At 43.9% G+C, this 26140-nt stretch overlaps 1 protein-coding gene across 1 annotated transcript; it reads left to right on the top strand.

Annotated features, from left to right (window-relative positions):
• Nucleotides 1-1364: 1364 nt before the first annotated feature.
• Nucleotides 1365-25306, top strand: LOC142817525 (uncharacterized). Its single transcript, XM_075894554.1, has 5 exons — nucleotides 1365-1502; nucleotides 2719-2845; nucleotides 4947-5164; nucleotides 8592-8747; nucleotides 25160-25306. Exons 1-5 carry the CDS (start codon nucleotides 1365-1367, stop codon nucleotides 25304-25306), a joined length of 786 nt encoding a protein of 261 aa, XP_075750669.1.
• Nucleotides 25307-26140: the final 834 nt, after the last annotated feature.

Genomic DNA, 26140 nt, shown 5'->3' with positions numbered 1-26140 from the left:
ACTGTTCCTTGGTTGATATAAATTGTCAATCACCTTCAGTGCAGTTCGCTTGACAAAAGTTGATCGCAACCCGACGTAGGAATACATATATAATGCTTACAAAACTGGACAGCCATCACTGCATCCGCAGCGTCACGAGCATTACAATCTCTTTGAAAAGCAGTTGAAAGACCTGGCGTGGCTCTGAAGTAGAACACTTGGTTGTCACCCAGAATGCTGGGCTTCGATTCCGGCTGGAACCCTGACATTTTTTCTTTACATTTGTCGGGTCAACGCAGCCGATGCCAGCGTTTTAATGATGATCACTCGCCAGAAAGTCACCCACCCGCGGGTATGCGTCACTGTCTGGCGGAAAGTGTTTGATGACGCATGCGACGGGCTTTTGACATTATTCATGTAAAGATCAGCGAGTCGTAATCGTAAAACCATCGAACCCTCCCATGCTAATTTTGGTTTACTTCAAGTTAAGGATCACGAGAGCACCCAGACCTGCGATAGATAGATAGATAGATAGATAGATAGATAGATAGATAGATAGATAGATAGATAGATAGATAGATAGATAGATAGATAGATAGATAGATAGACGACAAAACTGCTTGCAGTACGCAAAGAAATGCTTCGCATTTAAAAATTGTCAAGCCTGCACAGAACTGGCTGCGCAGCCGCAGCGAAAGCTGGAACAGCGCTCTTCTAAGAGCCCGCTGTAGATGATTTTGGCCGAACTAATACAAGTACACATGCAAGATACCCGCTACGCTATAAACGACCGTATCTTTCAGGAAGTGTGGAAGAACCCATTGTGCCACCGTTCGTTATTCAGCGGATAAGCGAGGTACCGGTTTCATAGGTGTAAAACATTATGCGCACTTTCTTTTTGCTTTGGCGGATGATGGTACTCTATGTTGGGTAGATGATTAGGCGTTGGACGCGTAAGTCAAACGTTGGGAGATCAATGTGTCAGCGACGGAGTGGGTTATTTTCGTTCACTTTCATTTCTTTCAATTTAAGATAGAATAATTGCATGATACAATTCAAAAACCACAAATGGCGTTTTTTCTGCTTTCATTACCTTAATTGTTTGTCGGCCTCTTTAGTTGCGTATAATTAACAGACAAGCATCTCCGACCTTTTCTTTTTTTGATCATTTTGTCTTAGGATCAAGTTCTGACGTATATAAATAAGGCTCTACATAGTATATTTAGAACAAAGTAAAATAACTTGAAACGTCTTTCATGACTTGAGAAGATAAGGTGACAGTCTCTACCAACTGGTCGAACCTGCACGCCACACGCTGCAGTCACTTGTTCACCACTTTCTTCGCCCACTTTTGCTTTCAGATTGTCGACGTCACTTTCCCCGTCATGGCACGTACGGGCGCCAGGGACACTGTTGCGGAGCCCACGCCTGCATATTTTTTCACACCTATAGTTATTCTTGGTGGAAGGAACCAGACGGAAAGCATGAACATGCAGGCGTATTTAGTCACTTTCGACACTCAGGTGAGATGCGCGGCAATGGTTAACCAACAATTACTTAACTTAAATCTCTCATGTTTCTGTATTGTTTAGGTAAGTGACGCCGCTTGTATACCAGTTACGAAGGTCGAGTGACTCAGCCAAGAAACGAGTGACGTTGCTTGTAGTTAAGAATGACGTCGGTTATGACGTTTCAAAGGGGCCCTGCCACACTTTTTAACTATAGTCAGAATACACTGCGGATCAGTAGTCGACGCTCCCGAAAGCACACGAGCAAAAAAATACAGTGGAACATGCAGCCTAGAAGTTACAACGCTCTCAAGGTCCGCTGAAAATCGCTTTCTCTACTGTCGAAAAACGACGCTACAGGCCCAAAATCACTGCGTCCCAGGCCAAATATCGGCCAATGGCCATTCAAGCATGGTGGGCTCGGTTATTACCCAGGCCACTACGTGATGCCGCCAGTTGCCCACGCGTGCGTGCGTGACCGCACTGAAAAGCCACGCATTGAAAGGAAAGAGAGAGAGAGAGAGTGCTTAACGTCACGAGGCGCATGAGACCTATTTTCTTACCTCGTGCAATTCCTCCCTGTCTTAGCTGTTAGCATTTTTGTCGGGACAAAAGATGAGAGAATGCTATTGCAGAGTGTGACAAATCTTTGTAACTGCGCTCGTACTGGGCGGATTTCAAATTTTTTTTTCAGCGGCAAATATGTCAAGGAATAAGCTTCTTTAGTGAATGCATTCCATGTCTGCTTATAAAATTGTTGTTATACCGTATAACAACAAAAAAATACCGCTAAGGGCTATATAACTGTTCACTCTAAATGTATCTAATAGTTTTTTCCGTAATTTTCTTTGCTGCCACCTTAAAAAAACCTTGATACCTGCTCGCTTATAGACTGTAAAAGATGCTGCCACTTTTATTTTCCCAGTTTAACCATACCTCATTCCTGCTTCAGCAGAGTCTCTCGGAACGCGTTAGAATGGCAGCATGAAATCTCCGTCTCGGTGGTAGAGTAGACGCCGTTATCACTGAGCAATAGTTAGCAACATATACTGAATTAGTATTCTTTCAAGTTATGGGTGCCTGATAAGACAAGCTTCTATAAACTAAAGTTTCTGGGGTTTGTGTAAGAGAGAACTGAAGGCGGCCTCAGTTAAATGCGCATGCCAGATCGCTGCTGTTCATCGTGGCGATCTTTTTCTTGCAGATTTGGGTTCTGCTTTTTCTGGTTCAGGTTCTTGTCAGTTTCCTGTGCGCTGCCTTAGATATTCCTGACAGCAAGACCAAAGTTTCAAAGAAACGCTTCGCAGAGCTTTGGAATCAGTACCTATGGGACTGCTTCCGTGTCATGTTTTACGAAGGTTTGCTAATCCTTATCTATAATTCTCCTGCCTGAGTGGTATCTATTCGGCATGCCTATGCACCGCTGAGCTGACAGATAAGTCGCACTGATTCACCCTGCACGTGGTAGATGCCACGTTTATGGAAAGAAGAGTTTAAAAAAGATCATCAATTCTCCAACGAGTACACATGATAACTGACTCACTGAAAGCTCCTTAGCTCTTGCTGAAAGCAGTCCGAATACTTTATGCGCAATTCGCGTGTTTACCGGAATTTCACTTGATTATTGTTTTCTATAGCAATATTGAGTTGCAGCACGTGATGCTAATTACTGAACAGTAATTATTTCGTGTTGTGTAACCTGCATTTCTGTATAGATGTTCGCGTAGTGTTCTAGCCGTAATTGTGCCAAGCAGTGCTCGACTTGTTTTGTGAAGGAGCAAGCGAGGCCAGCCAAGCTGCTCTTCGGGAGATTTGTCTGTCGGGATCTTGCGATACAGCTGAAATCTCTGGGGCCCGTGTACTGAGCGATGTTAGTGCACTTCAAAGAACACGGTATGGTTGCAATTTTCGGAGCCATTCGCTGCGGCGTGTCTCATAAGACTATCCTGCGTTAGATACGTAAATATCCCAATATAGTTATTGTTTCCCGTGCTCTGCAGGGTGATTCGTACTATACCGTACACTTTTGGGCTAAATAAAATATTACGCATGACTTACAATATCAAGATTATTTTTAAGACTTGAACGTCATGAATTACGTTTATCCAACTAAATTAGGCAACTGTTAACTGCGAAAAATTCTATTGACACACCGTGAGGACAAAAAAGTGTGTTTTTGGGAAGCGCTATCTCCGAACCCGCTGTGCGCCGCAGATAGATAACATGAAGCGCCATCTCTTTGAGCTTGGAAGACCAGTGAACAACGCCGAGTTCCGAAAATTGTTATAAAGAGAAATATGTGCACACTTTTGCTTTGTGAACATGCTGGCGAAATAATTTTGCGAACACATGATACAATAAGAATGTTACAAGGGTCAGAACACCGGTTTCAGCTAGTTTCAAAGTTTCGAGTGGCCTCGCCATCCTCCCGCCCTTTTCCCCGGGAAGTGACGGCGTAGTCCGTCAGCGTGAATGGTATTGGCCAACCGACGAGCTGCGTGCTACGTCACGTCACCAATCAGTGGCTTTGCGTCAGTGCGCGTGAAAAGAGGATTGTTCAGGCGTAGGAAAAGAGCGCGGGAATGGGTTTTCGAACTGGAGGCTCTGAACGGCGCGCAGTGCTGTACTATTAAAAAAAACGTGATTGACGTGGTCTGCTCTATGAGCTACCAAACTTCTTGGGGGGGAGGGGGGGTAAAAAAAACTCAGAACCCGTTGACTGGCCTCCTAAGTAAAGTAATGCTTCCCGTGTGAGAAATTCATGTCGAAGGTAAAAAGTGTTTGCTTCAGAATTGACTGCGCTTGCTCAGCAGTGACATCATTTGGTGCCAGAGAGACTGAAGAGTACATACCGATGCCCTAAATTATTGTAGTCTTTATTACTCTTCGCTACTCAGTTATCATTATCGGACAAACAGGTGGGCCGTGATTATTTTCATGGACTCTCCCAGGCCCAGCCCACCTGGCACTCTTTGAAATTTACCCGCTGGAATTCCATAGATCGGGGGTGACTGATGCGCGACACAGTAATTTGGCTGCTGCTGCCCGAAAATGGTATCGACAGTATGTTTTGAAAAGCCACATTTGTACCTCATTTTTCTGCAAATTGAGATAGAAACCATCGAGAGCATTTTGTAGCAGGTAGCAGGTATTGTAGCATGAAAGCATAACTTGAAGCACTACCTCAGTTGTGGTATGGAGCTTAGAGCTTTAGCCCGGAGCTTCAGGGCCGAGCCTGGTCCAGGCCCGAAGTGATGACTGCTTCACCCGGTCCCGTGCCGCCTAAGTCTTCGGGTAGGTCGTAGGCCATGCACTGCTCCATAAGTATCGGGTGATAAAACACTATAATTCAGGGCTACCTCTTTGCCTTCTCCTAAATAGACCGCTGGTTCTCGCAAAATTAGGTGGTGAAAATTCTCAATTCCTTCTTTCTCTCTTTTCTCAACTTTTTCTATAAAGCATCACGAAGAATTCCTCGAAAGACAATGAACCGCCTCCTATTCGCTACCTGGCTCCTCACCCTCCTCGTGCTCATCAACGCCTTCGCCGGACAAATGAGCGCCTGCCTGATGGTGAAAACCAAGACCCCGAAAGTCAACTCAATCGTGGACATCACCCGTCGACCGTACACGAAAGTGTACACCCTCAAGCATTCGGAGATTACCCGCTACCTTAGAGTAAGTTAAAATGCGCTACGCAGTCACTTCAAGCATTGCTGAAATAATTAAACCACGTCACTACCACGCGCGCATTCGTGTATGTGTGAAGTCGGGCCAATGAAATTTCTTAAGTCGAGAATGACGACGTTTGTAAGTGTGTCGTCTATTGTGCGCCACACAGTTTGAGCCCACTTATAACAATGCTCAAGTGACACAAAAATGAAATTGTTATAACTGATAATTGTTATAAACGAGTGGCACAGGAAGGAGGCTGTTGTGAAAAAAACTTTATTGTCGGATTTAATATACAAACAGACATCAGTAATAAGGATAACAACGGTGCTAATTTTATGGTCATGCTTATAAACTGGGGCCCTTTTGCCTGACCACCACAGGCCTCATGGAATCAATGTAGGACAGTATGTAACAGGTTGGACTTTTTATCAAATTACATGCTCGAAAGCTTATTAACAAGAGCCCCCCCCCCCCCCCAACTACCACGCCAAAGGGAATTTCAAACTAGCTTTGCCACAGCCTTTTTACGCTGCACAGTGAAGCAAAACTGCAAATTGGAAGGGGCGCTGGGGCAAGTCGGAGTTACAGGGGGTGGTTTGATGATGATGATGATGATGATGATGATGATGATGATGATGATGATGATGATGATGATGATGATGATTGAATTATCGATACCTACCTATCTTGGGGGATCAGCCTTGAGTTGGGCGGATTATGCATACTAAATTTATAATTCATATTCAGTAAGAGCTATAATAATTTTACATTATTTTTGCAGCCCAAATTTCCGGTTTCTTCTTTCTTTTCAAAAATATTGTGCCTCATTAGTCAATATATTTTGGTATCGACTCCTAATGATTAAAATCGATATTTATAACCTGACAACCTGCACAACAGTGTTCAGTGTCCATCAATGAACCATCAAAAATATTTCTGATTATAGGTTAAGGTATAATTTGCATTTCTTTAGTCAGAAAGATAAGTGACAGCTTCACCAAAAAACTATGTTTTAATTCTACCTGTTGCGCCCTCTATTGAGAATAAAAAGAACCACAAATTCATAATATGTGGCCTCTAGTCTAATAAGTGCCACCCTTCTTTGAGCCCCCGTATTCGGCCAATACACTCAGGCCTGATAAGCCTGCCGTTGGACTTGAGGGGGACGCTCAAAAACAGTGCCGAGAAATTCTGAGCGCTTGTTGTCGAAGCTTCTGAGGAACAAGGTAAGTCAAATACAAGCGTTATTCTAGAACTTGCGGGTCATACAGAGCACGGCGACAACTTAATAGAATAGAGCGGCAGCCATGTTAGCCATTTAGCCATTTTAGCCACTTAGGAGGTAAGCAGCAGCCATTGCAAGTCGCTGCCAGCGAAGGGCTGCTGAGTTCTTCATCCCTCTATTCACTTCTGGCGTTGACGTCGACGCTGCGAAAGTCCGGATCATCCTGAACTGGACGTTTCGGCCACCGTCATCAGTAGCGTGAACGCCAAGTGACGCCGGCGTACGAAACGCCGAAAAAACGCCGGCGAAAACGCAGCATATAGTTATTCTAGGAGCTTTGTTCCTACAAACTTCATTTCAGTATTTTGCTCGTGCAGATTGGTGTCGGTACCATTCGCAGAACCAGCGTCAGCCCGGCGGATATTACCTATAATGTATATCGGATAGGCATTCTTTCAATTGACATTGCAAAGTGGCATTTTATTCAAATCCTGCCCCTCCCGCCCCCCCCCCCCCATCTCCAACTTCTTTACTGTCTCGGCCCTTCCTTGACTAATCTTGGGATGTGCGGCTTGCTAGCTCAGAACAGTTTGAGTCTTTTGGCACATACTGTCGATTGGTTCCACTCAAGCATAAAAAATAACTACGTTGGCTGTCCTATTGGAACAAATAATAACTGTAATATCGTTTTTAATTACTTAAATATGTGAGAAAATTGTGGAAACATAGGCTACAAATAATTCGACCATCCCACAAAATTGTCCTCGAGTACGTATACCTGCTCCTGAACACGACACGCTTATATAAGCGTGATTTCGAGTGGAAATTGTCGTAGCCAATAAGGGCTGGTGTGACTGTCCAAATTAAGCTACTTGCGTGACAGGCATGCTCGTGATTGAGCACGTAGGTTTTCGATGATGCCGTAAATGTGTTCAATATTAGCGGGTCGTACAAGTAAACGTAATGCCAGTATTCATCAAACAACTGGCGACGATGAGCATAGTACCATCCGGACAAGCAGCGTTGCAGAAACAATAACAATGACTGAGTGCGCGCGCGTGTGCTGCCGAATGTGCTGTGTTTATCTCTCTCTTCCCTCTCCGCTCTCTGTGTTTCATCTCCCCCCTCCCCCTCCCATGCGCAGGGTAGCAAACCAGCTCCCTATAAGCTGGTTAACCTCCCACCATTCTTTTCCTCCTATTTTCCTTGTGAAATCCGTACCGCACCACTTGACGGCTAGGAAGAGCGCCGAATCAAAAATCATGCTGGTATGTGCGCTCAATGTTTCGTGCTCGGCCCATTTTCGAATTCTCATTGCTTCGATATCATTGGGATAGCAAATATATTGCCACCCGCACGTAGTGTGTAGACGGCCAGAGCGGCTCTCAATCTGGAGGAAAAAAGAAGATCGTGCGTTTTTTTCTCTGCTCGAGAGCCAGCCACGACTGACGCATCGTCCTGGAGGTAGCTACTCGATGCTTTAATCCCCCCCCCCCACCAGTACTTGTGATTTATCGTGACAATATTAACACCATCGGCGAGCTTTCGCCGCCACGGTCTTGTTTCGTACAAACTCTGAATCAATCCTATGACCTCGTGCGTCGTATGTTCAACACACGAGTTAAAACACGAACACTGCCAACGAACGTGGCTGAAGCTGAGATGAAACGCGCCGGTCATCTCCATGAAGGGCCCATGCAATGGCACGACTTTGCGGGCGAGAGCTCTCGTTGATAGCTCCTCAAGAAGAGAGGAAACGCCCCGCCAGTCAAATGTCACGCGAAACGCGCTGTAGATAGATGTTTAGTAGCGGGCTGCGGGCTTCTGAAAGAAAAAGCGTACTTTAAAGGGCTTGGTCGAGCGTGGCCATACGCACCGCGTAGCCTTATGACCGAATCAGTGGGAGGCTCATACCTCCGCACTCTCTGATTTTACTCATTCCTTATGTTACAGCGCGGAAGGAACGATAAAACTTACTAAGGCACACATAAACCAAACACAGCGTAGAGACGCATGGTCGCTCCAGGGAGCTACTGGATTCCTCTAAGTCAATGATTTGTATAGTTTCGCGAGATCGTATCCAAAATCAGAAATCACCTAGCCTTACTTCGGGTTAAATTCCAGCTTCTTGCTGTCGCAATCATTTATTAGCCTTTGAAGTCATACTGTGATTTCAACAGCTTCACTGTGAAAAATTACGTGCAGACGACCAATCGATCCGCTGAGCAAAAGGTGTGGAGCATGGTTCTGCGTGACAAAAGCGACATCCATGGGCTCTACCGCTACCCGGAAAGCATGATGGCTGAAGTCCTCCAGGGGAAGGCAGTCATCATTCTAACAGAGATGGTGTCTCTAAAGCAGGTAGGTTGCGCCATGTGTCCTCCACTGAGCCTTCGATGCGAAAAAAGGTTGGTTGTTTCGGTGTCGTCGTCATCATCGTCATCATCATCAATGTAATTTGAACGTCTCTAGACGAAGGTCTGGTGCGATTATCTCCAAACGAACATTTCCTGCGTGACCTGATTTCATTTCATGCCTGTAAATTTCTGCCTTCCGCCAGTACAAGTAACCCTTTGCGATCCGTGGCTGCACTTTACATTTCTCGGTATATATTCTGATGGTTTAACTGCCCACCTGCTCCTAATCTTTACCTTCTTAATAAGAGCACACGGGCAATTGAAACATACACTCCGCGCGGCATTCTAGAAAATTGAGGAGGAGAACGACAACAGTGAAACCTCACGGTGTATCTTTCAGCCGGACAAGGGCAAGAGATGGAGAGAGAGAATCAACTTTATTGAGCTCGAATATTTGATGGTGCGTGCTAGCACCAAACGGGGTGGTTCCCTCTCCTCGGGATCCATAAGTTTCAAGTAATTCCTGGCCAACAGGGGCGAGATCAGCGTCGAGTATAAGTAAACCGACACGCACCCTTCCTCACACAAAGAAGAAAAAAACTGCCAGATCCAACGTACTTTGTTTATCAATGTTATGCGAACCACGCGCATGAAGGCGACTGTGTTCTAGCTTTATTATGAGCGGAACGCCATGAAGTGGCGCTGAATATTATATCTACAAGTCAAATCAACCGGGAAAAGCAGACACGAACCCAAGAGCTGGTGGGATGAGGAAGTTAAGGGAGCCATAGTAATGCGCCAGGGATCCTTCAGGGAACACAACATGTATGCTAAACAGAGGGGTGAACCAGAAGATGATGTCAAAAGAAAATGGGATGACTTTTTGAGCTGCAGAAGGAAAGCATCCAATATGTTCAGTGAAAAGATTAGGAGAAAGAGGGCCCAATGGATGGTGTAAGTAAACAAAAGGGATAGAAATGCAGCTGCAAAGTTTTGAAACAATCTCAATTCTCTGAGTAATAAGACAAGCATGAAACACAGTTTTATAGCTAAAGTTAAATGGGTCAGACTAGCAGGGGATGAGGCAATACAGTATATAAAAACAATGATGATAGAAAAATTTAAACACCAATAAAACGCTGCATGCACCGTATCACATGAGGATAGACCAATTAGCTCAGTTGCTTCACTGGGACACCGAGAGTCGAAAGGGCAGAAAAAAAAGTTCCTAATAGCTCATAAAGAGATCCTGACGGCCTCCCAATCATGCAAGTGAAAATACTAGGACCGAACACTAAGCAAACATTGAGAGAATCAGCGAGCAAAGCAATAATAGATAGTGAAGCTCCCAATGGGTGGAAACTAAGCAGGATGAGCATGATCTATAAAGGAAAGGAGGAAAAAACCGATATACACAACTACCGTCCTGTAACAGTGACTTGAGTAGTTTACAGGCTGGTGATGCAGATAGTAAAGGAAAGACTACACACATAGGTGGAGAATGGGGGTGGGGTGCTGGGAGAACTACAAATTGGGTTCCGCAAACGAAGGAGGTTGGAGGACAATCTGCTTTCATTGATGCAGTGTATTGAAATAGCGGGAAAAGAACACAGGCCCCTGTGGCTGGCATTTCTAGATATCAAGGTAGCTTACGATAGTGTGATCAAGAAGACTTGTGGGGAATATTGGACACACTAGATATGGAAGATGGAATAACTAATCTTCTAAAGGATATCTATAAAAACAACAAGGTAGTTATCAAATGAGAAGAACAGGTATCTGAACCTATAGAGGTACAACGTGGGCTTCGACAGGGATGTCCCTTGTAACCTTTGTTATTTATGTTGCATCTCAGGGGACTGCAAGACAAATTAGAGGGGAGTCGACTCGGCTTCAGCTTCTCGTTTTTGCCAAGGAAGAAAACACATTTAACAGTCATTACCAGCATCGATGTATGCAGATGACATAGTATTATTAGCCGACAACAAGCAAGATCTGAAGAGATTGATAGACATCAGTGGTAATCAGGGAGATAGGTTAAATTTGAAGTTCAGCGGGGGAAAATCAGCAATCATAATTTTTAATGATAGCAAAGGCAGTGAGCATAAGTAACAGGAAGTCATACTAGAAAAAGTGGATAAATACAAATAGTGGGGCGTAGGAATAAATAATAGGGCTGAGTATCTAAGGGAGCACGAAAGGCACGTAATGACTAAAAGCACCAGGAGGAATGCAGCTGTAATGAAAAATAGGGCACTGTGAAACTACAATAGGTATAACGTCGTGAAAGAGATTTGGAAAGGTGTCATGGTCCCACGTTCGACGTTCAGCAATGTGGTCTTGTGCATGAAATCAGAAGTTCAAGCAAGATTGGAAATTGAACAACGTGGCATAGGTAGCGCTCTGTTCTCTTGTGTCGGTCTGCTCAGCCGTTTTTTCTTCCCCATAATGCGCTATACCAGTTCAAGCATAGGTAGACTTTCTTTCGCAGCACACGGGAATACCCCAAATCAGAAGGTACAGGGAGACATGGGATGGATATCTTTTGAGTGCAGGGAAGCTAGCAGCAAGATAGAATTCGAGGAGCGATTGAGGAAAATGGAGAGAAGCGTTGGGCTAGCAAAATTTTCAATTACTTGTACATGAAGAATGTCGATACTAAATGGAGGAAACGAACTCAAAAATAGTCAAGCAAGTATTTAGAGAACAGTAGAATACCGAGCCAAAAGAAAACATCGGTTAAGGAGAAGGTGAAGGAAACAAAGAGGGACATGTGGAAGATGGGAATGCTTACGAAATCATCACTGGAGACCTACCAAAGTTTTAAGCAGGAAACTGCAAGGGAAAAGATCTGCGATAATTCTCGGGATAGTTCTCGGCTCTTCGAGGCTAGAACGGAAGTATTGCGGACCAGGATGTACCGAGCAAGATACGAAGGCACAGACACGGTATGTAGTGCGTACGGAGAGGAGGAGGAAACGGCTGAACATTTGATAATGTTTTTTAAAGGGCTTCACCCTATCGTCAAAAATAATGGCGCCGAATTTTTCAGAGCATTGGGGTTAAGGGACAGTGAAGGCAAAATAGACTTTTAAATGGGTAGAAATAACCTGGAGGAGGTTGACTGATTGGTGGCTACAATCGAGGCGTGAGTGATACTCAATCATTAAACACACAGTTATAGTACTAAGCTTTATGGCTAAGTGGCGTGAGCCACCACCCGATCTAAAGGGCACAGCCGGATCCGACCGTCCGTCCGTCCGTCCATCCATCCATCCATCCATCCATCCATCCATCCATCCATCCATCCATCCATCCATCCATCCATCCATCCATCCATCCTGAGCACGCACAGGCATACGTTAAGCAGCTGCATGGTTTATATAACCAGTTCTTTAATTGATTGATTGATATATGTGATTTATTGTCCCAAAATTATCATATAATTACGAGAGACACAGTAGTGGAGGGCTCGGGAAGTTTCGATTATCTGGGGTTCTTTAACGTGCAACCAAATCTGAGCATGCCGGCCTGCAGCATTTTCGCTTCCATAGAAAATGAAGCCGCCGCAGCCGGGCTTCGATCCCACGACCTGTGGGTCAGCCACCGAGTACCTTAACCGCTAGATCGCCGTGGTGGGCAACCAGTTCCTTACAGTTGCGTAACGATGACAACAGAAAGACGAATATTATTAACGCCAGAAGCAGCAAGCTGGTATGAAGCGTTAGTGCTCTCGAAGATAGTAGCCACGGACACTCTTACATGAATGATCTTCGTCGTATGGCAAATAACTACAATTGACGGTAACCCGACGTGCCGCCTTTAGTATAAGGGTACATATGCAATATTTATAAAATTGAATTGCCAGCAGTCACAGAATTGACGTTCCGCGAAGATCAGGGTCTATTTGAATAGTAGTTGCGAGACCCGGCGTTGCTCTGCGGTAGAATACTTGACTGCCACGCAGTATGCGGGGATTCGATTGCTGCTGGACCATAAAATTTACTCTTTGCATTCAATGGGTGAACGCTACTGATGTCAACTTTTGCCTAACGCTCACGCGTTTAAAATGCCCATTAGTGTACCCGCCGTTGATAATTAAGTATAAAGCACCAATTGCCTATAACAGATACACACCAGTGGCACATGCCCACTCGAGGGGATGTGTCACTCTCAGGCGTAAAGTGTTCGGCAATGTACAAAACGAAATCGTCACATTATTCATGTCATGAGTCAGGACCAGCGAGTCGCATTCGTCAAACCATCTTACTCTCCTATACTAATTTTGGTTTACTACAAGTGAAAGGAGCATAGACACCAAATTATGAACGCGAGATGTGGCGTTCATTCGATTGCTATGCATGCGTTTTTTTAGCGAAGTATGAATTGTGTCCGTTACGTAGAGGTTACTCTATGTCGAGCGTAAGGAGCGCCCAAGGATCATTGGTGCGTTCCCGGCCATGATGCATCGACAGTATTTTGACGTGTTCAGCCATTTAGGTGGTGGTGGTTCGGTAGGCTCCTAGGCCACGCCTCAGGCACCAAGGCACGATAAAAGGGCAGCGATGACGTCGACAATTTCAGTGTTGTCATGGCACTGTCTACATGTGGTAACGTCTAGTGGTGACGCCTGGCTGCCTGGCAACGGCTTAACATCCTTTGATATTGATATGTGGGATTTAACGTCCCAAAACCACCATATGATTACGAGAGACGTCGTAGTGAAGGACTCCAGAAATTCTGACCATTCGTGGTTCTCTAACGTGCACCGAAATCTGAGCACATGGGTCTACAACAGGTAATTAGCGAAACGACTAGCTCAACCGAACTCTGCAGTCATGCGCATGGAAGAGGGTTCAAAAGTGGAGCTCGAAGTTGTCAGTTGCTCAGGCATCCTGTCTTCCGAAAGTGCTACAGGCCCGTGTGCCTATATTTAGGTGAGCGTTAAAGAGCACCATGTGGTCAAAGTTTAAATGGCGGAAAATATCATTATCATCATAGTCGCCTTCGTCGCCATAATCGTCATTATTATCATCATCATCATCATCATCATCATCATCATCATATAGAGGCCTGTGCTAACTTACTTCGGAGCAGTCGGTGCCTGATATTTGACGTCGAACAGCAGGTAGCTTGCTGTCGGCATATGGCCAGCACAAATCAAGAGCGGCATTTGAATCATATGCACGTCCCGCCGTGAGCGCCGCCACGTTCCGATGACGCACTTCGCAGTCTGCTCACACGGAATCACAATAGCGGTACAGTCACAACAACGCAAAACAAAATACACGGCATAGTCACGGTATACGCACACTTATTACACGGAATGGGCACACTAGCGAAGGCTAGTGTGCCCATTCCGCCTAACTATTCCAACTATTCCAACTATTCCAACTATTCTCGACGGGTCCAACTAGTAGACTGTCCTCTTCGGCCGCCACTGAATGATTCGAGCCAGTCAGCACCACGCCCCCTGTTCCCGGTCTTGCTTCCGCAATGCCATTATGACTTCAGAAAACTTCCACCACACCCAGTATAAATGAGACAGACGCAATGCGTTTCACTGCAAAAAAATGCTGCCCCCAGAGATTCTTATTTAGATTCATGTCTCGGAGGCAGTGCATGAACTCTTACCACATTTGCCCTTGAATGAAGTTTAACCAGCCTGATGCACCTAGAAAGTAGGTGCACATTTCCGGCATCATTCGGAAACACTGTAGAACCTGTTCATACGCAAGTTCTGGCTTGTCTAAGCGTCTTGCTACTGTACATTCCTCCTATGTGACGGAATGACGTGTTATTGCGCATGTGTGGCAGGGTGGGTATAGTGGGGAGGTTTCGCAAGATTAAGGTTGTGAGCTGACGCTCCTTCCTGTCGCACATTCTTCTACAATCGTTTGCATCATCTAATTTTCTTCTAAGATTCCCCCGCTTTCTGTCTCTTTACGCTGGGAATGTGCTGGCGGGTTCGAAGCTCCAGGTCATTATACCTTGATTATCTGCCAGCACTTTCACCGGGACATAAGCGGAGAGAAAGTGCTTAAAGCAGTCGACTAGTTTCTGTAACTTTGCTTGTTCTTGGCGTATTCGGGAAGTTTTTTTGCGACAACCGATTTAGGAGGGAATGAACCCTGACACTGAAGTCATTTCATGTCTACTTTCAAAAGTGAATAAGAACGTCTTTAAGATAACTAATATTTGGACTCATAGGCCCATATTCAAAAACCACCTTTATCTTACGGTGTTATTCATTGGCAGATTTGGAGCACTTCCGGCAATGCTTTGTTCTGCTCTACGCGGAGCAAGTACATTTCATTGGCAGATTGAGAGTGCTCCCTGTATGTTCCATTCGCAAGTCTGGAACAGCTTCGTCATGAGACCCACTCCACGGGTCAACTGTTTAGGAGGGTCCTTGTTGCATCCCCAAATGATGTGGTTTAAGGTTGAGGTCTGTGTCTTGCAAAGGGTGCACGTAAATGTGAATAAGGCTGGGTATATTTGTCTGCATATGTACGGGGAAGAAAATGAATGTTCCATTGGCATATTACCGTCAGTTTCCCTCCACCAGAGTGGAGTGCTCCGGCGTAGAGTTCATCGGCTACTCTGCATTCGTGATTAGATGACACCATTATTCGCATGGTTTCTTTAATTTTATGTGTTCTCAGGACTGGTGTCGGCATAGCCGATAGAGTGAACTAGGGAGAAAAAGAGCAAACTTGAAGCATGTCGCCGTCACGAGCCACTGGCCTCTAATCTCACTTTGTTCCTTCGTCATGCACGCTGACTGCTTGGTCGGAGCTCATGCGCATTCAGGGCTGGCACGTGGACTGCATGCATTTGGCTCCATTTGTCGTAGCGGGGCTTCCATTGTTTCGCTCGTTTCGCCACGCCTGCCGTGCAGAGGGGTGTGCGTGGCACCAAGGAGGTTTAAAAAGTGCTGGAGTGGAAATTATTGCCCAGGAGTGAAGCCGTACCCACCGTAAGATGGCGGCTGCGGCAGCCATCTTACTAAGGTCATGATAAGCTATTATCATCCAGCGATTGATAAGAAGCGTTTTTCTCACTCGCCCAACGAGTTTATGGTCGTAGCCTTTTCGGGTGAGATAGTACTCAAAGCACGTCCCATGTGTTACTAGTTTTTCTAAGAAAGCCTCGAATGCAAGGCAAACTTTATTGGCGATTAAGTCACCGATAATCGCCTTTATGGGTTATTTTATAGAAAACAAATATATTTCCGTCTCAAGGTAATGTAGCCTTTTGACTAACAGGTCAAACCCACTTGATGTCTCAGTGGCCACAACAAAAAATTGAATGTTTTTAGATTTTTGGAAGTCAAAAGCTGGCTTCAATATTGCTGGCAAAGGATTGCGGGAGCTTCCACTCCAGCATTTTTTTACCTACTTGCGCAGCACTGAATCACTAGCAGTTTCTGTGCAAATATGTATCAAACAACGTTATCCGGCTACAAGAGCAGCAAAGACGCGAAACGCATTAGGGGTAGCCCTAATGCGAAGCTGCGCTCAAAATTTGCATTACGGAATATTGTAATCATCACTGAGTTATATATTGCAGCTTGCTATTGCTGCAATCGTTTGAATCAAGATTCCATCCCCCACGTGTCGACATTTTCACGGCTGATGCAGCGCTACGTTTCTGAGAGAACGGTTGATTATTAAGCAAGCTCGGTTGGGTTTCGCGGTGTGCCGAGGAAGCATTTATTAATGTATTCAGACGTCGCGGGAACCTCTCAATGCTCTTTGCTTCTGTTGCCTTTATCTCGTTAAGTATTCTGCCTCTTAGAAGACCAATACGTGAACAGCATCCTAGTGAATAGAGGTCCCGGAACTCCTACGCTCATGTCGGTATCTTGAAAAAGAGAACTAAAATCTTTCGCGAAGCAAACTTAAACGCTCGATGTTGAAAGAGCAAATATTATTTAAATTAGAATGAAGAATCGTTTTGCTCTGTCGGAACACTTTGTTCAGCTCTTCTGAATGAGAAACCGGGCCTTCGCAAATATGAAGCAGGAATTCATTATTAGCACACAAGCAAACATTCGCAAAACGTGTTTTTGCGATTGCTTTCGTAGCTCATTTGAGGTACACTCTTAAAAAACGTTAGTAAAAAGGTAGCAACTGCCAGCAAACAGGTAGTAACTGCTGCGGTTACTACCTTACTTAGACCGTTACTACACTTTTCCTACCTGTTTACTACCTACGTTAGTAAACAGTTACTAGCTTCTACCATTCCTAACTTTTTTGCGCCCTGTTTACTAGCTACGTTAGTAAACAGTTTTAACTGGAATGAAAGATGTAGTAACTGCAGCCGTTACAACCTTACTTGCCCCGTTACTACCTTTTTGCTACCCGGCTGTTGACTATTTCATCCAAAATAGTGTGATTCTGATTCTTAATATTGATGAGAGGAATTGTCTCAACGTATTATGATTAAACGAAAAAAGAGCACAGAGGATATCTATAGATCAAAAAAATGCATTTTGTTTTAAATTACGCAACTGAGATATGTAAACGGGATTCTGATATTGTCGAAACGGAGAAGTACAAGTTAACGAACCATAGGCAAGTGTACACGCGTTGCAATAGACAATTACAACAAACTTAGTAAATTACAGCACATATTAACAAGACTGGTAGATCAAAATAACCAGACGGTCACAATTAGCCTTGAAAACGTTCACAATCAATCCACTGCGGCGTGTCTCTAAACATTATCATTGTTTTGGTGCGTCAAACCCGAAAAATGAATATTACCTCGTAAACGCTGATATATTACCCGTGCGAAGCATTCAAACGTACTGAGAAGTAGTTGATAATATTGTTTCGACCACTTTCCATAATGTCTTTTCATAATGAGACGACGCCTTGAGCGTCGGCCGGACAGTGGGTTAGGTGTTGGTAAGGTAAGCGTCATTCGCTCGGCTTTTTCTCATCCTGATGGCGACGATTTGATTGGCGGCGCCAAATGTACGTGGGCTTTCTGCCAAATGGCGGTAAAACCAGCTTTACCACCTGATTATAGAACAAAATCTAGACATCGTCGCTGTGCAGGAAACTAAAGTAGAGAGTGAAGAGCACGCTGAGCGAATGGTGCAGCCTTTCACGAGACTGTTTGATGGGTGCGTTTGTCACGCGGTGGGTTCGTCTGCAGGCTGCCTCTTGTTAATTCGGTAGAGCCTCAATGCAAAAGTGGAGTCCGTAACTACCTGCGAGGCGGGTCGTTTTATTATATGTGATTTATCCTTACCAAGAGAAAAATGGAGAGTAATCTGTGTGTACGCACCCACTGGGTTTGAAGATCGAAAGGAGTTTTTTGAAAAAGTTGATGTGTATTTGAAATGTGAACGTAAACTAATTTTGTCCGTGGATTTGAACTGCGTTTGTTCGAGTTTATATAAATCAAGTTCCAGGCCATACAGAGATTCAAGCACTGCCGTTCTAATCGATATGTTGGCGAAGGCTCAGCTAGAGGCCGTGGGGGAATGTCTTTGCAGTGGAAACGGGGTTACGTTTACCCACTTTCAGCGTTCATGCTAGACTTGACAGAGTATACGTGTCTTCTGAAATCATTCCTTCGTGCCATGATTACAGAGTTACACCTGTTACGTTTAGTGATCATTGTTTGGTTTCCTTCTCAGTGGGTAAACATAAAAGGAATAATAAACATTTCTCTTGGGACCTCTGTAAATTTAATGTAAAGCTATTAAAGGATGAAGGGCCGAATTCACAAAGCTTTCTATTTGGCTACGCATTTTCTTAGCCAAAAATTCTCTTATCTGGAGGGATTAGTATAGCGCGGGTATGAATTTAACTTATTCGGCACTTAAGAGGGCAAGGAGGACACACGATAGCCGATGAAAGGACAAGGAAAGAAAGAAGTGTGTGCCGATAATATCAAGGTAGCACGCAAAGTGTCTAGCATCGAGAGTATACGATGATAGCCAATGATTTGCTGCATCTAAGTTTCATTTCCGCGAGCGTCTGCTACAGCGCTTACTGGATGCCGCGTACGTTGTAATAGACGTTTTGGCGGGCTGTGCAAAGCCAAGCACTCGCCTTTAATCAACGACTGTAGCTAAGAAAAATAATTGCTCGATGGCATTAAGCCACCGAGCAATCCATGCACTATCTCGCCAAGTACAAGTAAACAACACTCCAGGTGCACCACATGAATGAAACCACACATAAATCGATGCATGCAATGTTTGAAAATGTGCCTCGAATGTCTTCCCATATTTAACGCGACCAGTTACCTTACATTTTATTGAAGCTGCGCTGCTACTTAACTAATTTGGTGCAATCTAGCACGGTATAGTGGTGAACGTAAGGGTGTGTTGTACCTATAGTCAAAGGTAGCCTTTGTTACAATATTCTTATTACAAGACACATGAGCGACTTTGGTGCCTGCAGACGAATTGTGCAGAAATACATAACAGCAGTAATCAAATGAAATTGTGAGCGCAATTTCGCTGGTTCCATGCACCGCAGCATTTTTATAAAACCGGAATGCGAGAACGTGCATACGCTTACGCTTAGGTATATGTCTACGTAAAATGAGGGAGACTCGTCGGGAGGTGTCTCAGTGCTAATGCTTTTTACAAAACAAGGTGCAAATATTTCGTCCAGCGTTGTTTGAGTGCGCAAACAAAGCAAAGGACGTGTATACGAGTCTTGAGGTCGAGAGACGTTATCACATGTGCGAAAAGAATGAAGAGAGAGAGAGACTCTCGTTTCGGCTTCGCGAAAGCTTGAAATTGATAGATAACAAAGACAATTTTCTGGCCCAGAAGACGTCAGGGAAAGTCTCCGCAAAGCAGCTTCAGATGCTCGGAGAGCATAAAAAAGTGGAGTACGCGTTATATGGGAGTGACAGCCACTCAGAAAGCGAGATGAAGTGTGACTGTCCTTGGATGTGAGAATCAAAGCTAATTAGGAGAGTTGAGTTAATGAGCCAAAGCTTTCCTAAATAACGATAATGGAAGCAAACTGAGCATTCATCTAGTGAAAGTGAGTGACACTAGTGACAGTGAACTCATAATAGTTGATTAGCGTTGTCACAGGCCGATATATATTTTTATTTTCTTATTTATATTTGGCAAACAATGAGAAGGTAGCCTACGTTAGAGCCGGCTATCCCAACGTCATGACAGTAATGTACAAGAATAAATAGCGCACGGTTATACAGTCACACGTGGCGGTTTCTATCTTCTAGTAACCTTGGGAAAACGCATTCTAACTATTTTTTTCTATTTTTGACAAAGTTTCACCGGTCGTTTTTGCATTTGGCTTCATTCGAAGGAATGACGATATATCAGCAATAGGGCGAATGCAAGCACTGATGCAGTGGACGAGCGGTTACAGCGCTTAACTACAATCTAGGAGGTACTTGGTTCGATTCGCAGAATCACTGAGCACTTATTTTTTTCAAGAGGTTGCCCGGTCTGACATTATGCGTGGTGGCGGGTACTAATTTTTTGAGAAGCAGGCTTTCGCACTTGCTTCTTTCACTCCCCTTTTAACCCAAAAGCACTGTACTGTGCTCCTTCAAAATTTAAACAATTCAGGGTTCATAATTTTCTCCTCCATCCTCTCTTATCGAAAAAGTGTCCAGTGCCTAAATACCAATATCATACCTGGTATATTACTTTTCACGTATTTGGATATTCGACCAGCAGTCAGTATTCACGGTGTTTTCAAGAAAATCTACACATGCAGTGAGCTAAATGCTTGCAGCCAAGTTGACTGCCTTTGTAGGGACACGCTTTCGTGCTAATTTGGTGGGCATCATCACATGCAGCAAGACCAAAGAGCACGGACAGTTAGAGCTGACGCAAACAAAGTGATTAGTTTGTGTCTTCTCTCCCGCTATTTGTCATGCTGCACGCTTCAGTGTAATGTCGCTGTCAATGGTTAAAATGAACTATGGCAGTTAATTGAGTTCCGCTGAGAGGGTCCCTTATTGTCCAGAATGAAACAGAACAATGGCAATTTGATTTGTGTGATAAAGAGATACCCTGCTTTTGGTTACTAGAATAAATTTCTAAACTGAAGTTTATTTTTTATTAACAACAGTTCCAGTGCAGATGAAAGGTGCATGGACAAAATTCGTGTATTCAGCTTGACCAGGTTTGTGACCTTAATTGTAATTGCGAACCGCTATCACAGTATGCATAAATATCACACACATATAGAACCACGGGTGATAGCTTGCTTATTCTGATTAAAATTGAAAGTTTGAAATCGACATATTGAACCAACGCAATGTGTATGAGATATGCCATGTAGAGTAGCTATGCTCTAAACTAATCTTCGCAGGTTCGTTCCATTTTACCCAATTTATTGCCCATGACTGTAGGTTGGTAAATGAAACAACTTCTTCGAACACACATATTCTGTGTAAGGTTACATTTATTATTATGCAGTACAAAACAAATTGAAATGTATAATGGCTCAAAAGAGAAATAACTAGAAACAAATTCAGCCAAATCATTACCAAACTTACTCACCAATGATAAACGGATTCTCATTTTAAAGATACATACATACATACATACATACATACATACATACATACATACATACATACATACATACATACATACATACATACATACATACATACATACATACATACATACATACATACATATACGCACACACACACATATATATACGTACACCCGTACATACATACATACACTCAGGTGTAAATAATAAAATGAATGGCTATAAAACAACGATTCTAATACACTCATTTTGAATATACTACAGAAAGTAACTTACGAGCGAAATCCACTGGCACTGTTATGTCTGAACACGGTGTTTCTCGAACCATCTCGCAAAAGCTTGATGCATAGTTTTCCGCTTCTGCCCAGTGACAAGCAGTTTTTTGTAAAAAACACAAGAATAAAGCCCTTGACAATGTCATGCTAAAGAAAAGGGCTGTGCATCAATATTTTGTACATGTCTGCAATATCACTCTGTTTATTTACATAGCTTGGCTCATTCACAACCCACTAACAAAGCATGTTAGGACATTGGGGCTGAAAGTTGGCACAGCGCGAGTAAATTCTAGACAATACATGAATAATACAATTATAAGCTACTAAGCTCCTTGGTGCAAACAGTGTTTATATTGACAGCTATAGGTGCCATTTCGTTTCCCCAAAACACTTCTCAAAAGTAGAATCAACTTTATTTAGCTAAAAGTTTCTATTCTGGCGCGTCGTGGTGGCTCAACGGTGGAAGTGACTCTTTCGGCCAAGAAGACAAAGACCAATTGTTTTTCCAGTTTGTGAATTCACCCCATGCTAACATTGAGGCAGCTGGTAAGAGTGCTTTTGGAGAGTGGGAACCACCACATTCCCGCCAGTTGTGGCCTTGGGTAGCTACTTCACTTGGACAAAAATGATGAAAAACACTCCTCAAGAAGACTTCAAAGTTTGCACATCAACACAGTTCCCATACAGCTGTCTATTCGTCTGCTTGAAAAATATTGAGTTTACTGGTGGGCAAAGACTGTACACTATGTGAGGTGATACTCCAGTGCACTGCATGTATGTCTTGCTGCTGGCCTCAACTGCGATGTTGCTCAGCACATATGTGTAAAATAACAACTAATACTATGCCACTGCAAAGCAATTATGTGTCATTTGCATGAAACAGGGACCGCAATAAAAGAACATAACAACACTTGCCTTCACAAAGTTCAAAAATGTAAATAAATTTCCACAGTTTTCACAGTTCATCTGAGGATAGTAATAGTGGTTGTAAACACATTCTTACTTCCACTAACAAAATATTTCAAGATGCCAGATTCAATATTAGAGTATACCAGCACTTTTGTATGGCTAAAAAATTGTACAGGCAGCTACAAAAACACAAGTGAATGCATGCTATAGCTACATATAAAAATAAATACTTTTATTTCTTGTCTAAGTAGAGCTGCATAGATGATAAGTCACTTGCATTACATAATGAACAAACCTATCCGAGCAAAGTATACATTTAAAAAGTTACACTTACACAGTAGATAAGTAGACTGTTGAAGGACGGACAGGCAATGGGATAATACTCAAGCACTAACATCTACTGTTAAGATATACTAGGAGTAGTGATGATCCTCTTCCTTCCAAATAAAATAATCCACATAGATTCACTTCCCAGAGCTTGTACACTCATGGCATCATTGGTGCTATACAAATGAGTGTACACTGAAGGATTACATCGACTAGGTACATGATTACTCCATCCATGGCTTTACTTCTTGTACTACCAAGAATGCAAATACAGTTACCATTGGCGACCATGGATGCTGTGATTTCTGGCATGTAAATGTAGAGGCACGCAGGCACTTAACACACATGTTAAAAACTTCAACTCAAAAATATTTGCCCACTAACACTACAGCAGCCTTTAAATTAGTGTCATAGTTTGGTATCTTCCATTCAAAATTTAAATAATTATGAATGCAAGCAAATGAACTGCTGAATAATACACTGCTAAGAAGTTAAGCAGCAGCTGCTCCTGACATCACAATGTGCTCTTTCTGCTGTTGTAAACTTTGAGCAGGAGAACAGTCACTGGCAGTCCCTTTATACTTGTTGGTCTTCTGTGCTCTGTTCTTGATACACTGTACATAACTGTGGAACACCGAACACCTTGTTACTGCTGGAACTTAGAAAAATACAGATCATTGTTACAACCATGCTACATGCAGGTGTATTGTTGTCAATTATAGGCTCATATCTAGAGATATTGTATTTTCAGAAGCCAATGACAAGCCTCAACAAACACACACACAAACAGTGAAGACTGAAAATATATTAATATGATGCAAGAGCAAAACTACAATGTTATAGATGAAGGCATGAAACTTCTGCCAGACGTAAAAAGCCAATAAAGTTTCTTCTATTTTGACTTTACCCTAGGTGCGAGAAGCAGACCACAAATAAGTTTAATAAGAAACACAAGTTAGACTGCATTACAACACAACAGCCAATGTTCATAACTTTAAGGCTGTCTAACATAGCCAGCTCACCGTACTGCGTATAGGAGCAAATGGGCAGTCTAGAAGACACAAAGAACTTGTGGATTATGAGTGTGCTTGTTGCTGACATCTATTATTCTAAATGATGAAAACCTTTCAAAAATGCACTTAATCCGGGGAAATAGTCATACGCAACAAACACAACGGGCTCCTACAGGTGCCACCAACACTCACCATTATTGTTGATACCAGTGTCTTGCCGGATGGATATGCTGCGTCCTGCACAGAACACCAAAGGAGTGCTCCATGACTTGGATTGCATGTGTGCGAGCTGCATCACTCTGCTGCTGAAATAGGCTAGCCACAGACAGAGAAATGAGAAGCCATGGCTTTGAAACATACTGAACATCACCTTTAGAGATCAACAATGCATACTTAGGTCAGGTACAATTTGTAGAAAAATATATATCACTATGCAATTGTGGTGAACAAGTTCGGCTGAAACACAAGCAACAGCACTGAGAGAGAAAAAGCTACATTAGGTAAAAGATGCAGTTACTGGCCCTATGTCTTCTGAGGCTTCTTCAGTAGTTCTTTCTCCTTGCAAGTTGTGAACAGCCAGGCAATTTTCACCCACTTTTTTTTCCTTCCAGAGCACTTGATCCACACAGGGAGTCACAAGCTCGAGAGCTCAATAAGAAATCAAAGTATTTGTGCTCATTTCAAAGCACAAGCTTTTGAGTCTCAGATTATTGGAGTTTCATTCATAAGCTGCAGGCTTTCAGCTTTCAACATTCTCAATTATCTTGCAATTTAGTTATATAAATGTTGGATAAGAATTATGTGCAAGAATACTACAGGTATCCACTGAAAGCAACCATGCTTGGGTTTTCAATTTGTGCCCAGTAAGTGGTGTTCATGTAATCGTATGTATTAAAGAGAAACTAACCTTGCAGCCAGCCGTTAGGCAGTTTTGTGCCCTCGAAGCTCCCAAGCAGATCGCAGTCCTTCTAGATGAGGCTGCCATGCATGCTTCCAGGCCACATCCGCTGAATGATAACAGTCCCAGCAGTGTCATAGGCTTGCATAGTTAGAGAGAACGTGTCCTTTCTGTTGTAGCCGGCGAGAAAGGCGACGCTGGACTCAGTTGGTGGCGAAGGTTTAATGTCCTCAGCAAGCGGCTCGCATGCCAATATAAGTACAGGCACATGACGTAGCCTGTGACGTCAGTACGGCGCGTCATACGTTGGCTACTACATCTCTTCCCCCTTTATTTATCAGCATAGCCAAAACGTTCGGGAGGCTTTCGAATTCTTGTGCTTCGTCGCAATTCAGGTGGCGCAACGTTTTTTTGGGAGCTGGCGTCAGGCGCCTGCTGTGATGGCAGTTCCGTCACACTGGCTCGGTCAGGTGGCGGACGTCGTTGCTCTGGTGCAGGCCCGTCCGGCGGCGATGCGGTGTCGCTGTCGCTTTGTGACGGAGTGGAACCCGGCTGCGCCATGCGGGTTTGCTCAGGAATTCACACGCTTCTGGGAAGAGGAGCAAGGCATGTGTTAGGAACAGTATCGTCCGCATGCAGAAAGCGCTCGTGGTCTTCGATTCGGACTATGTATGTTCCTTTGCTAACTCGTCGCACAACTGTTCCTTCCAACCAACGTGGATCACTCAGTCGGTTTCTTCGCACACGAACGTTGTCACCTACCTCGAACTCCCTCCATGAAGTATGGGTTTTCTGACCCTGTCTTCGAACTATATTTGCTTCGGCACGTTTCGCTAGCTCCGGATGCAAGATGCTCAGCCTCGTGCGTGGCCTCCATGAGAGAAACAGTTCGGCTGGCGCCTTACCGGTCGTCGAACACGGTGTTTCGGTAGGTGAACAGGAACTGGTCTACCTGATGTTGCATCGTCCGAGTCACTCCCGTGTTCTGCTCGTCCCGTAGCTGTTTGATGAAGCTTCGCTTGACGGTCTGGACAAGCCTCTCCGCGGTGCCATTTGAAGCTGGGTGGTAAGGGGCTGTATTGGTGTGCTGCACTGCATTGGAGTTGAGAAAATTTGTGAATTCAGCAGACACAAATTGCGGCCCATTGTCAGTCACAATTCTCTCGGGAAGCCCAAATGCAGCAAAAACAGTGCGGAGTTTTTCAACTGTCGCCTGTGCTGTAGTGGACTTCATGTGCAGAACATCCACCCACTTGGAGTGCACATCGACAAGCACTAAAAATCAGTCGTTCTTGTAGTAGGCAAAATCCAGGTGAACTCTCTGCCACCTGCGGGTTGGCCATCCCCACGATAACATCGGCACGTGGGGCGCAGAGTTCTGCGTTTGTTGGCAAGTTGAACAACCTCTTACAGTTTCTTCAATGCGGTCGCACAACTTTGGCCACCACACA

This window comes from Rhipicephalus microplus, chromosome 5, assembly GCF_043290135.1.
Source record: "Rhipicephalus microplus isolate Deutch F79 chromosome 5, USDA_Rmic, whole genome shotgun sequence".
NCBI classification, from domain to species: domain Eukaryota; kingdom Metazoa; phylum Arthropoda; class Arachnida; order Ixodida; family Ixodidae; genus Rhipicephalus; species Rhipicephalus microplus.
This window is presented reverse-complemented; position numbering and strand designations above follow the sequence as displayed.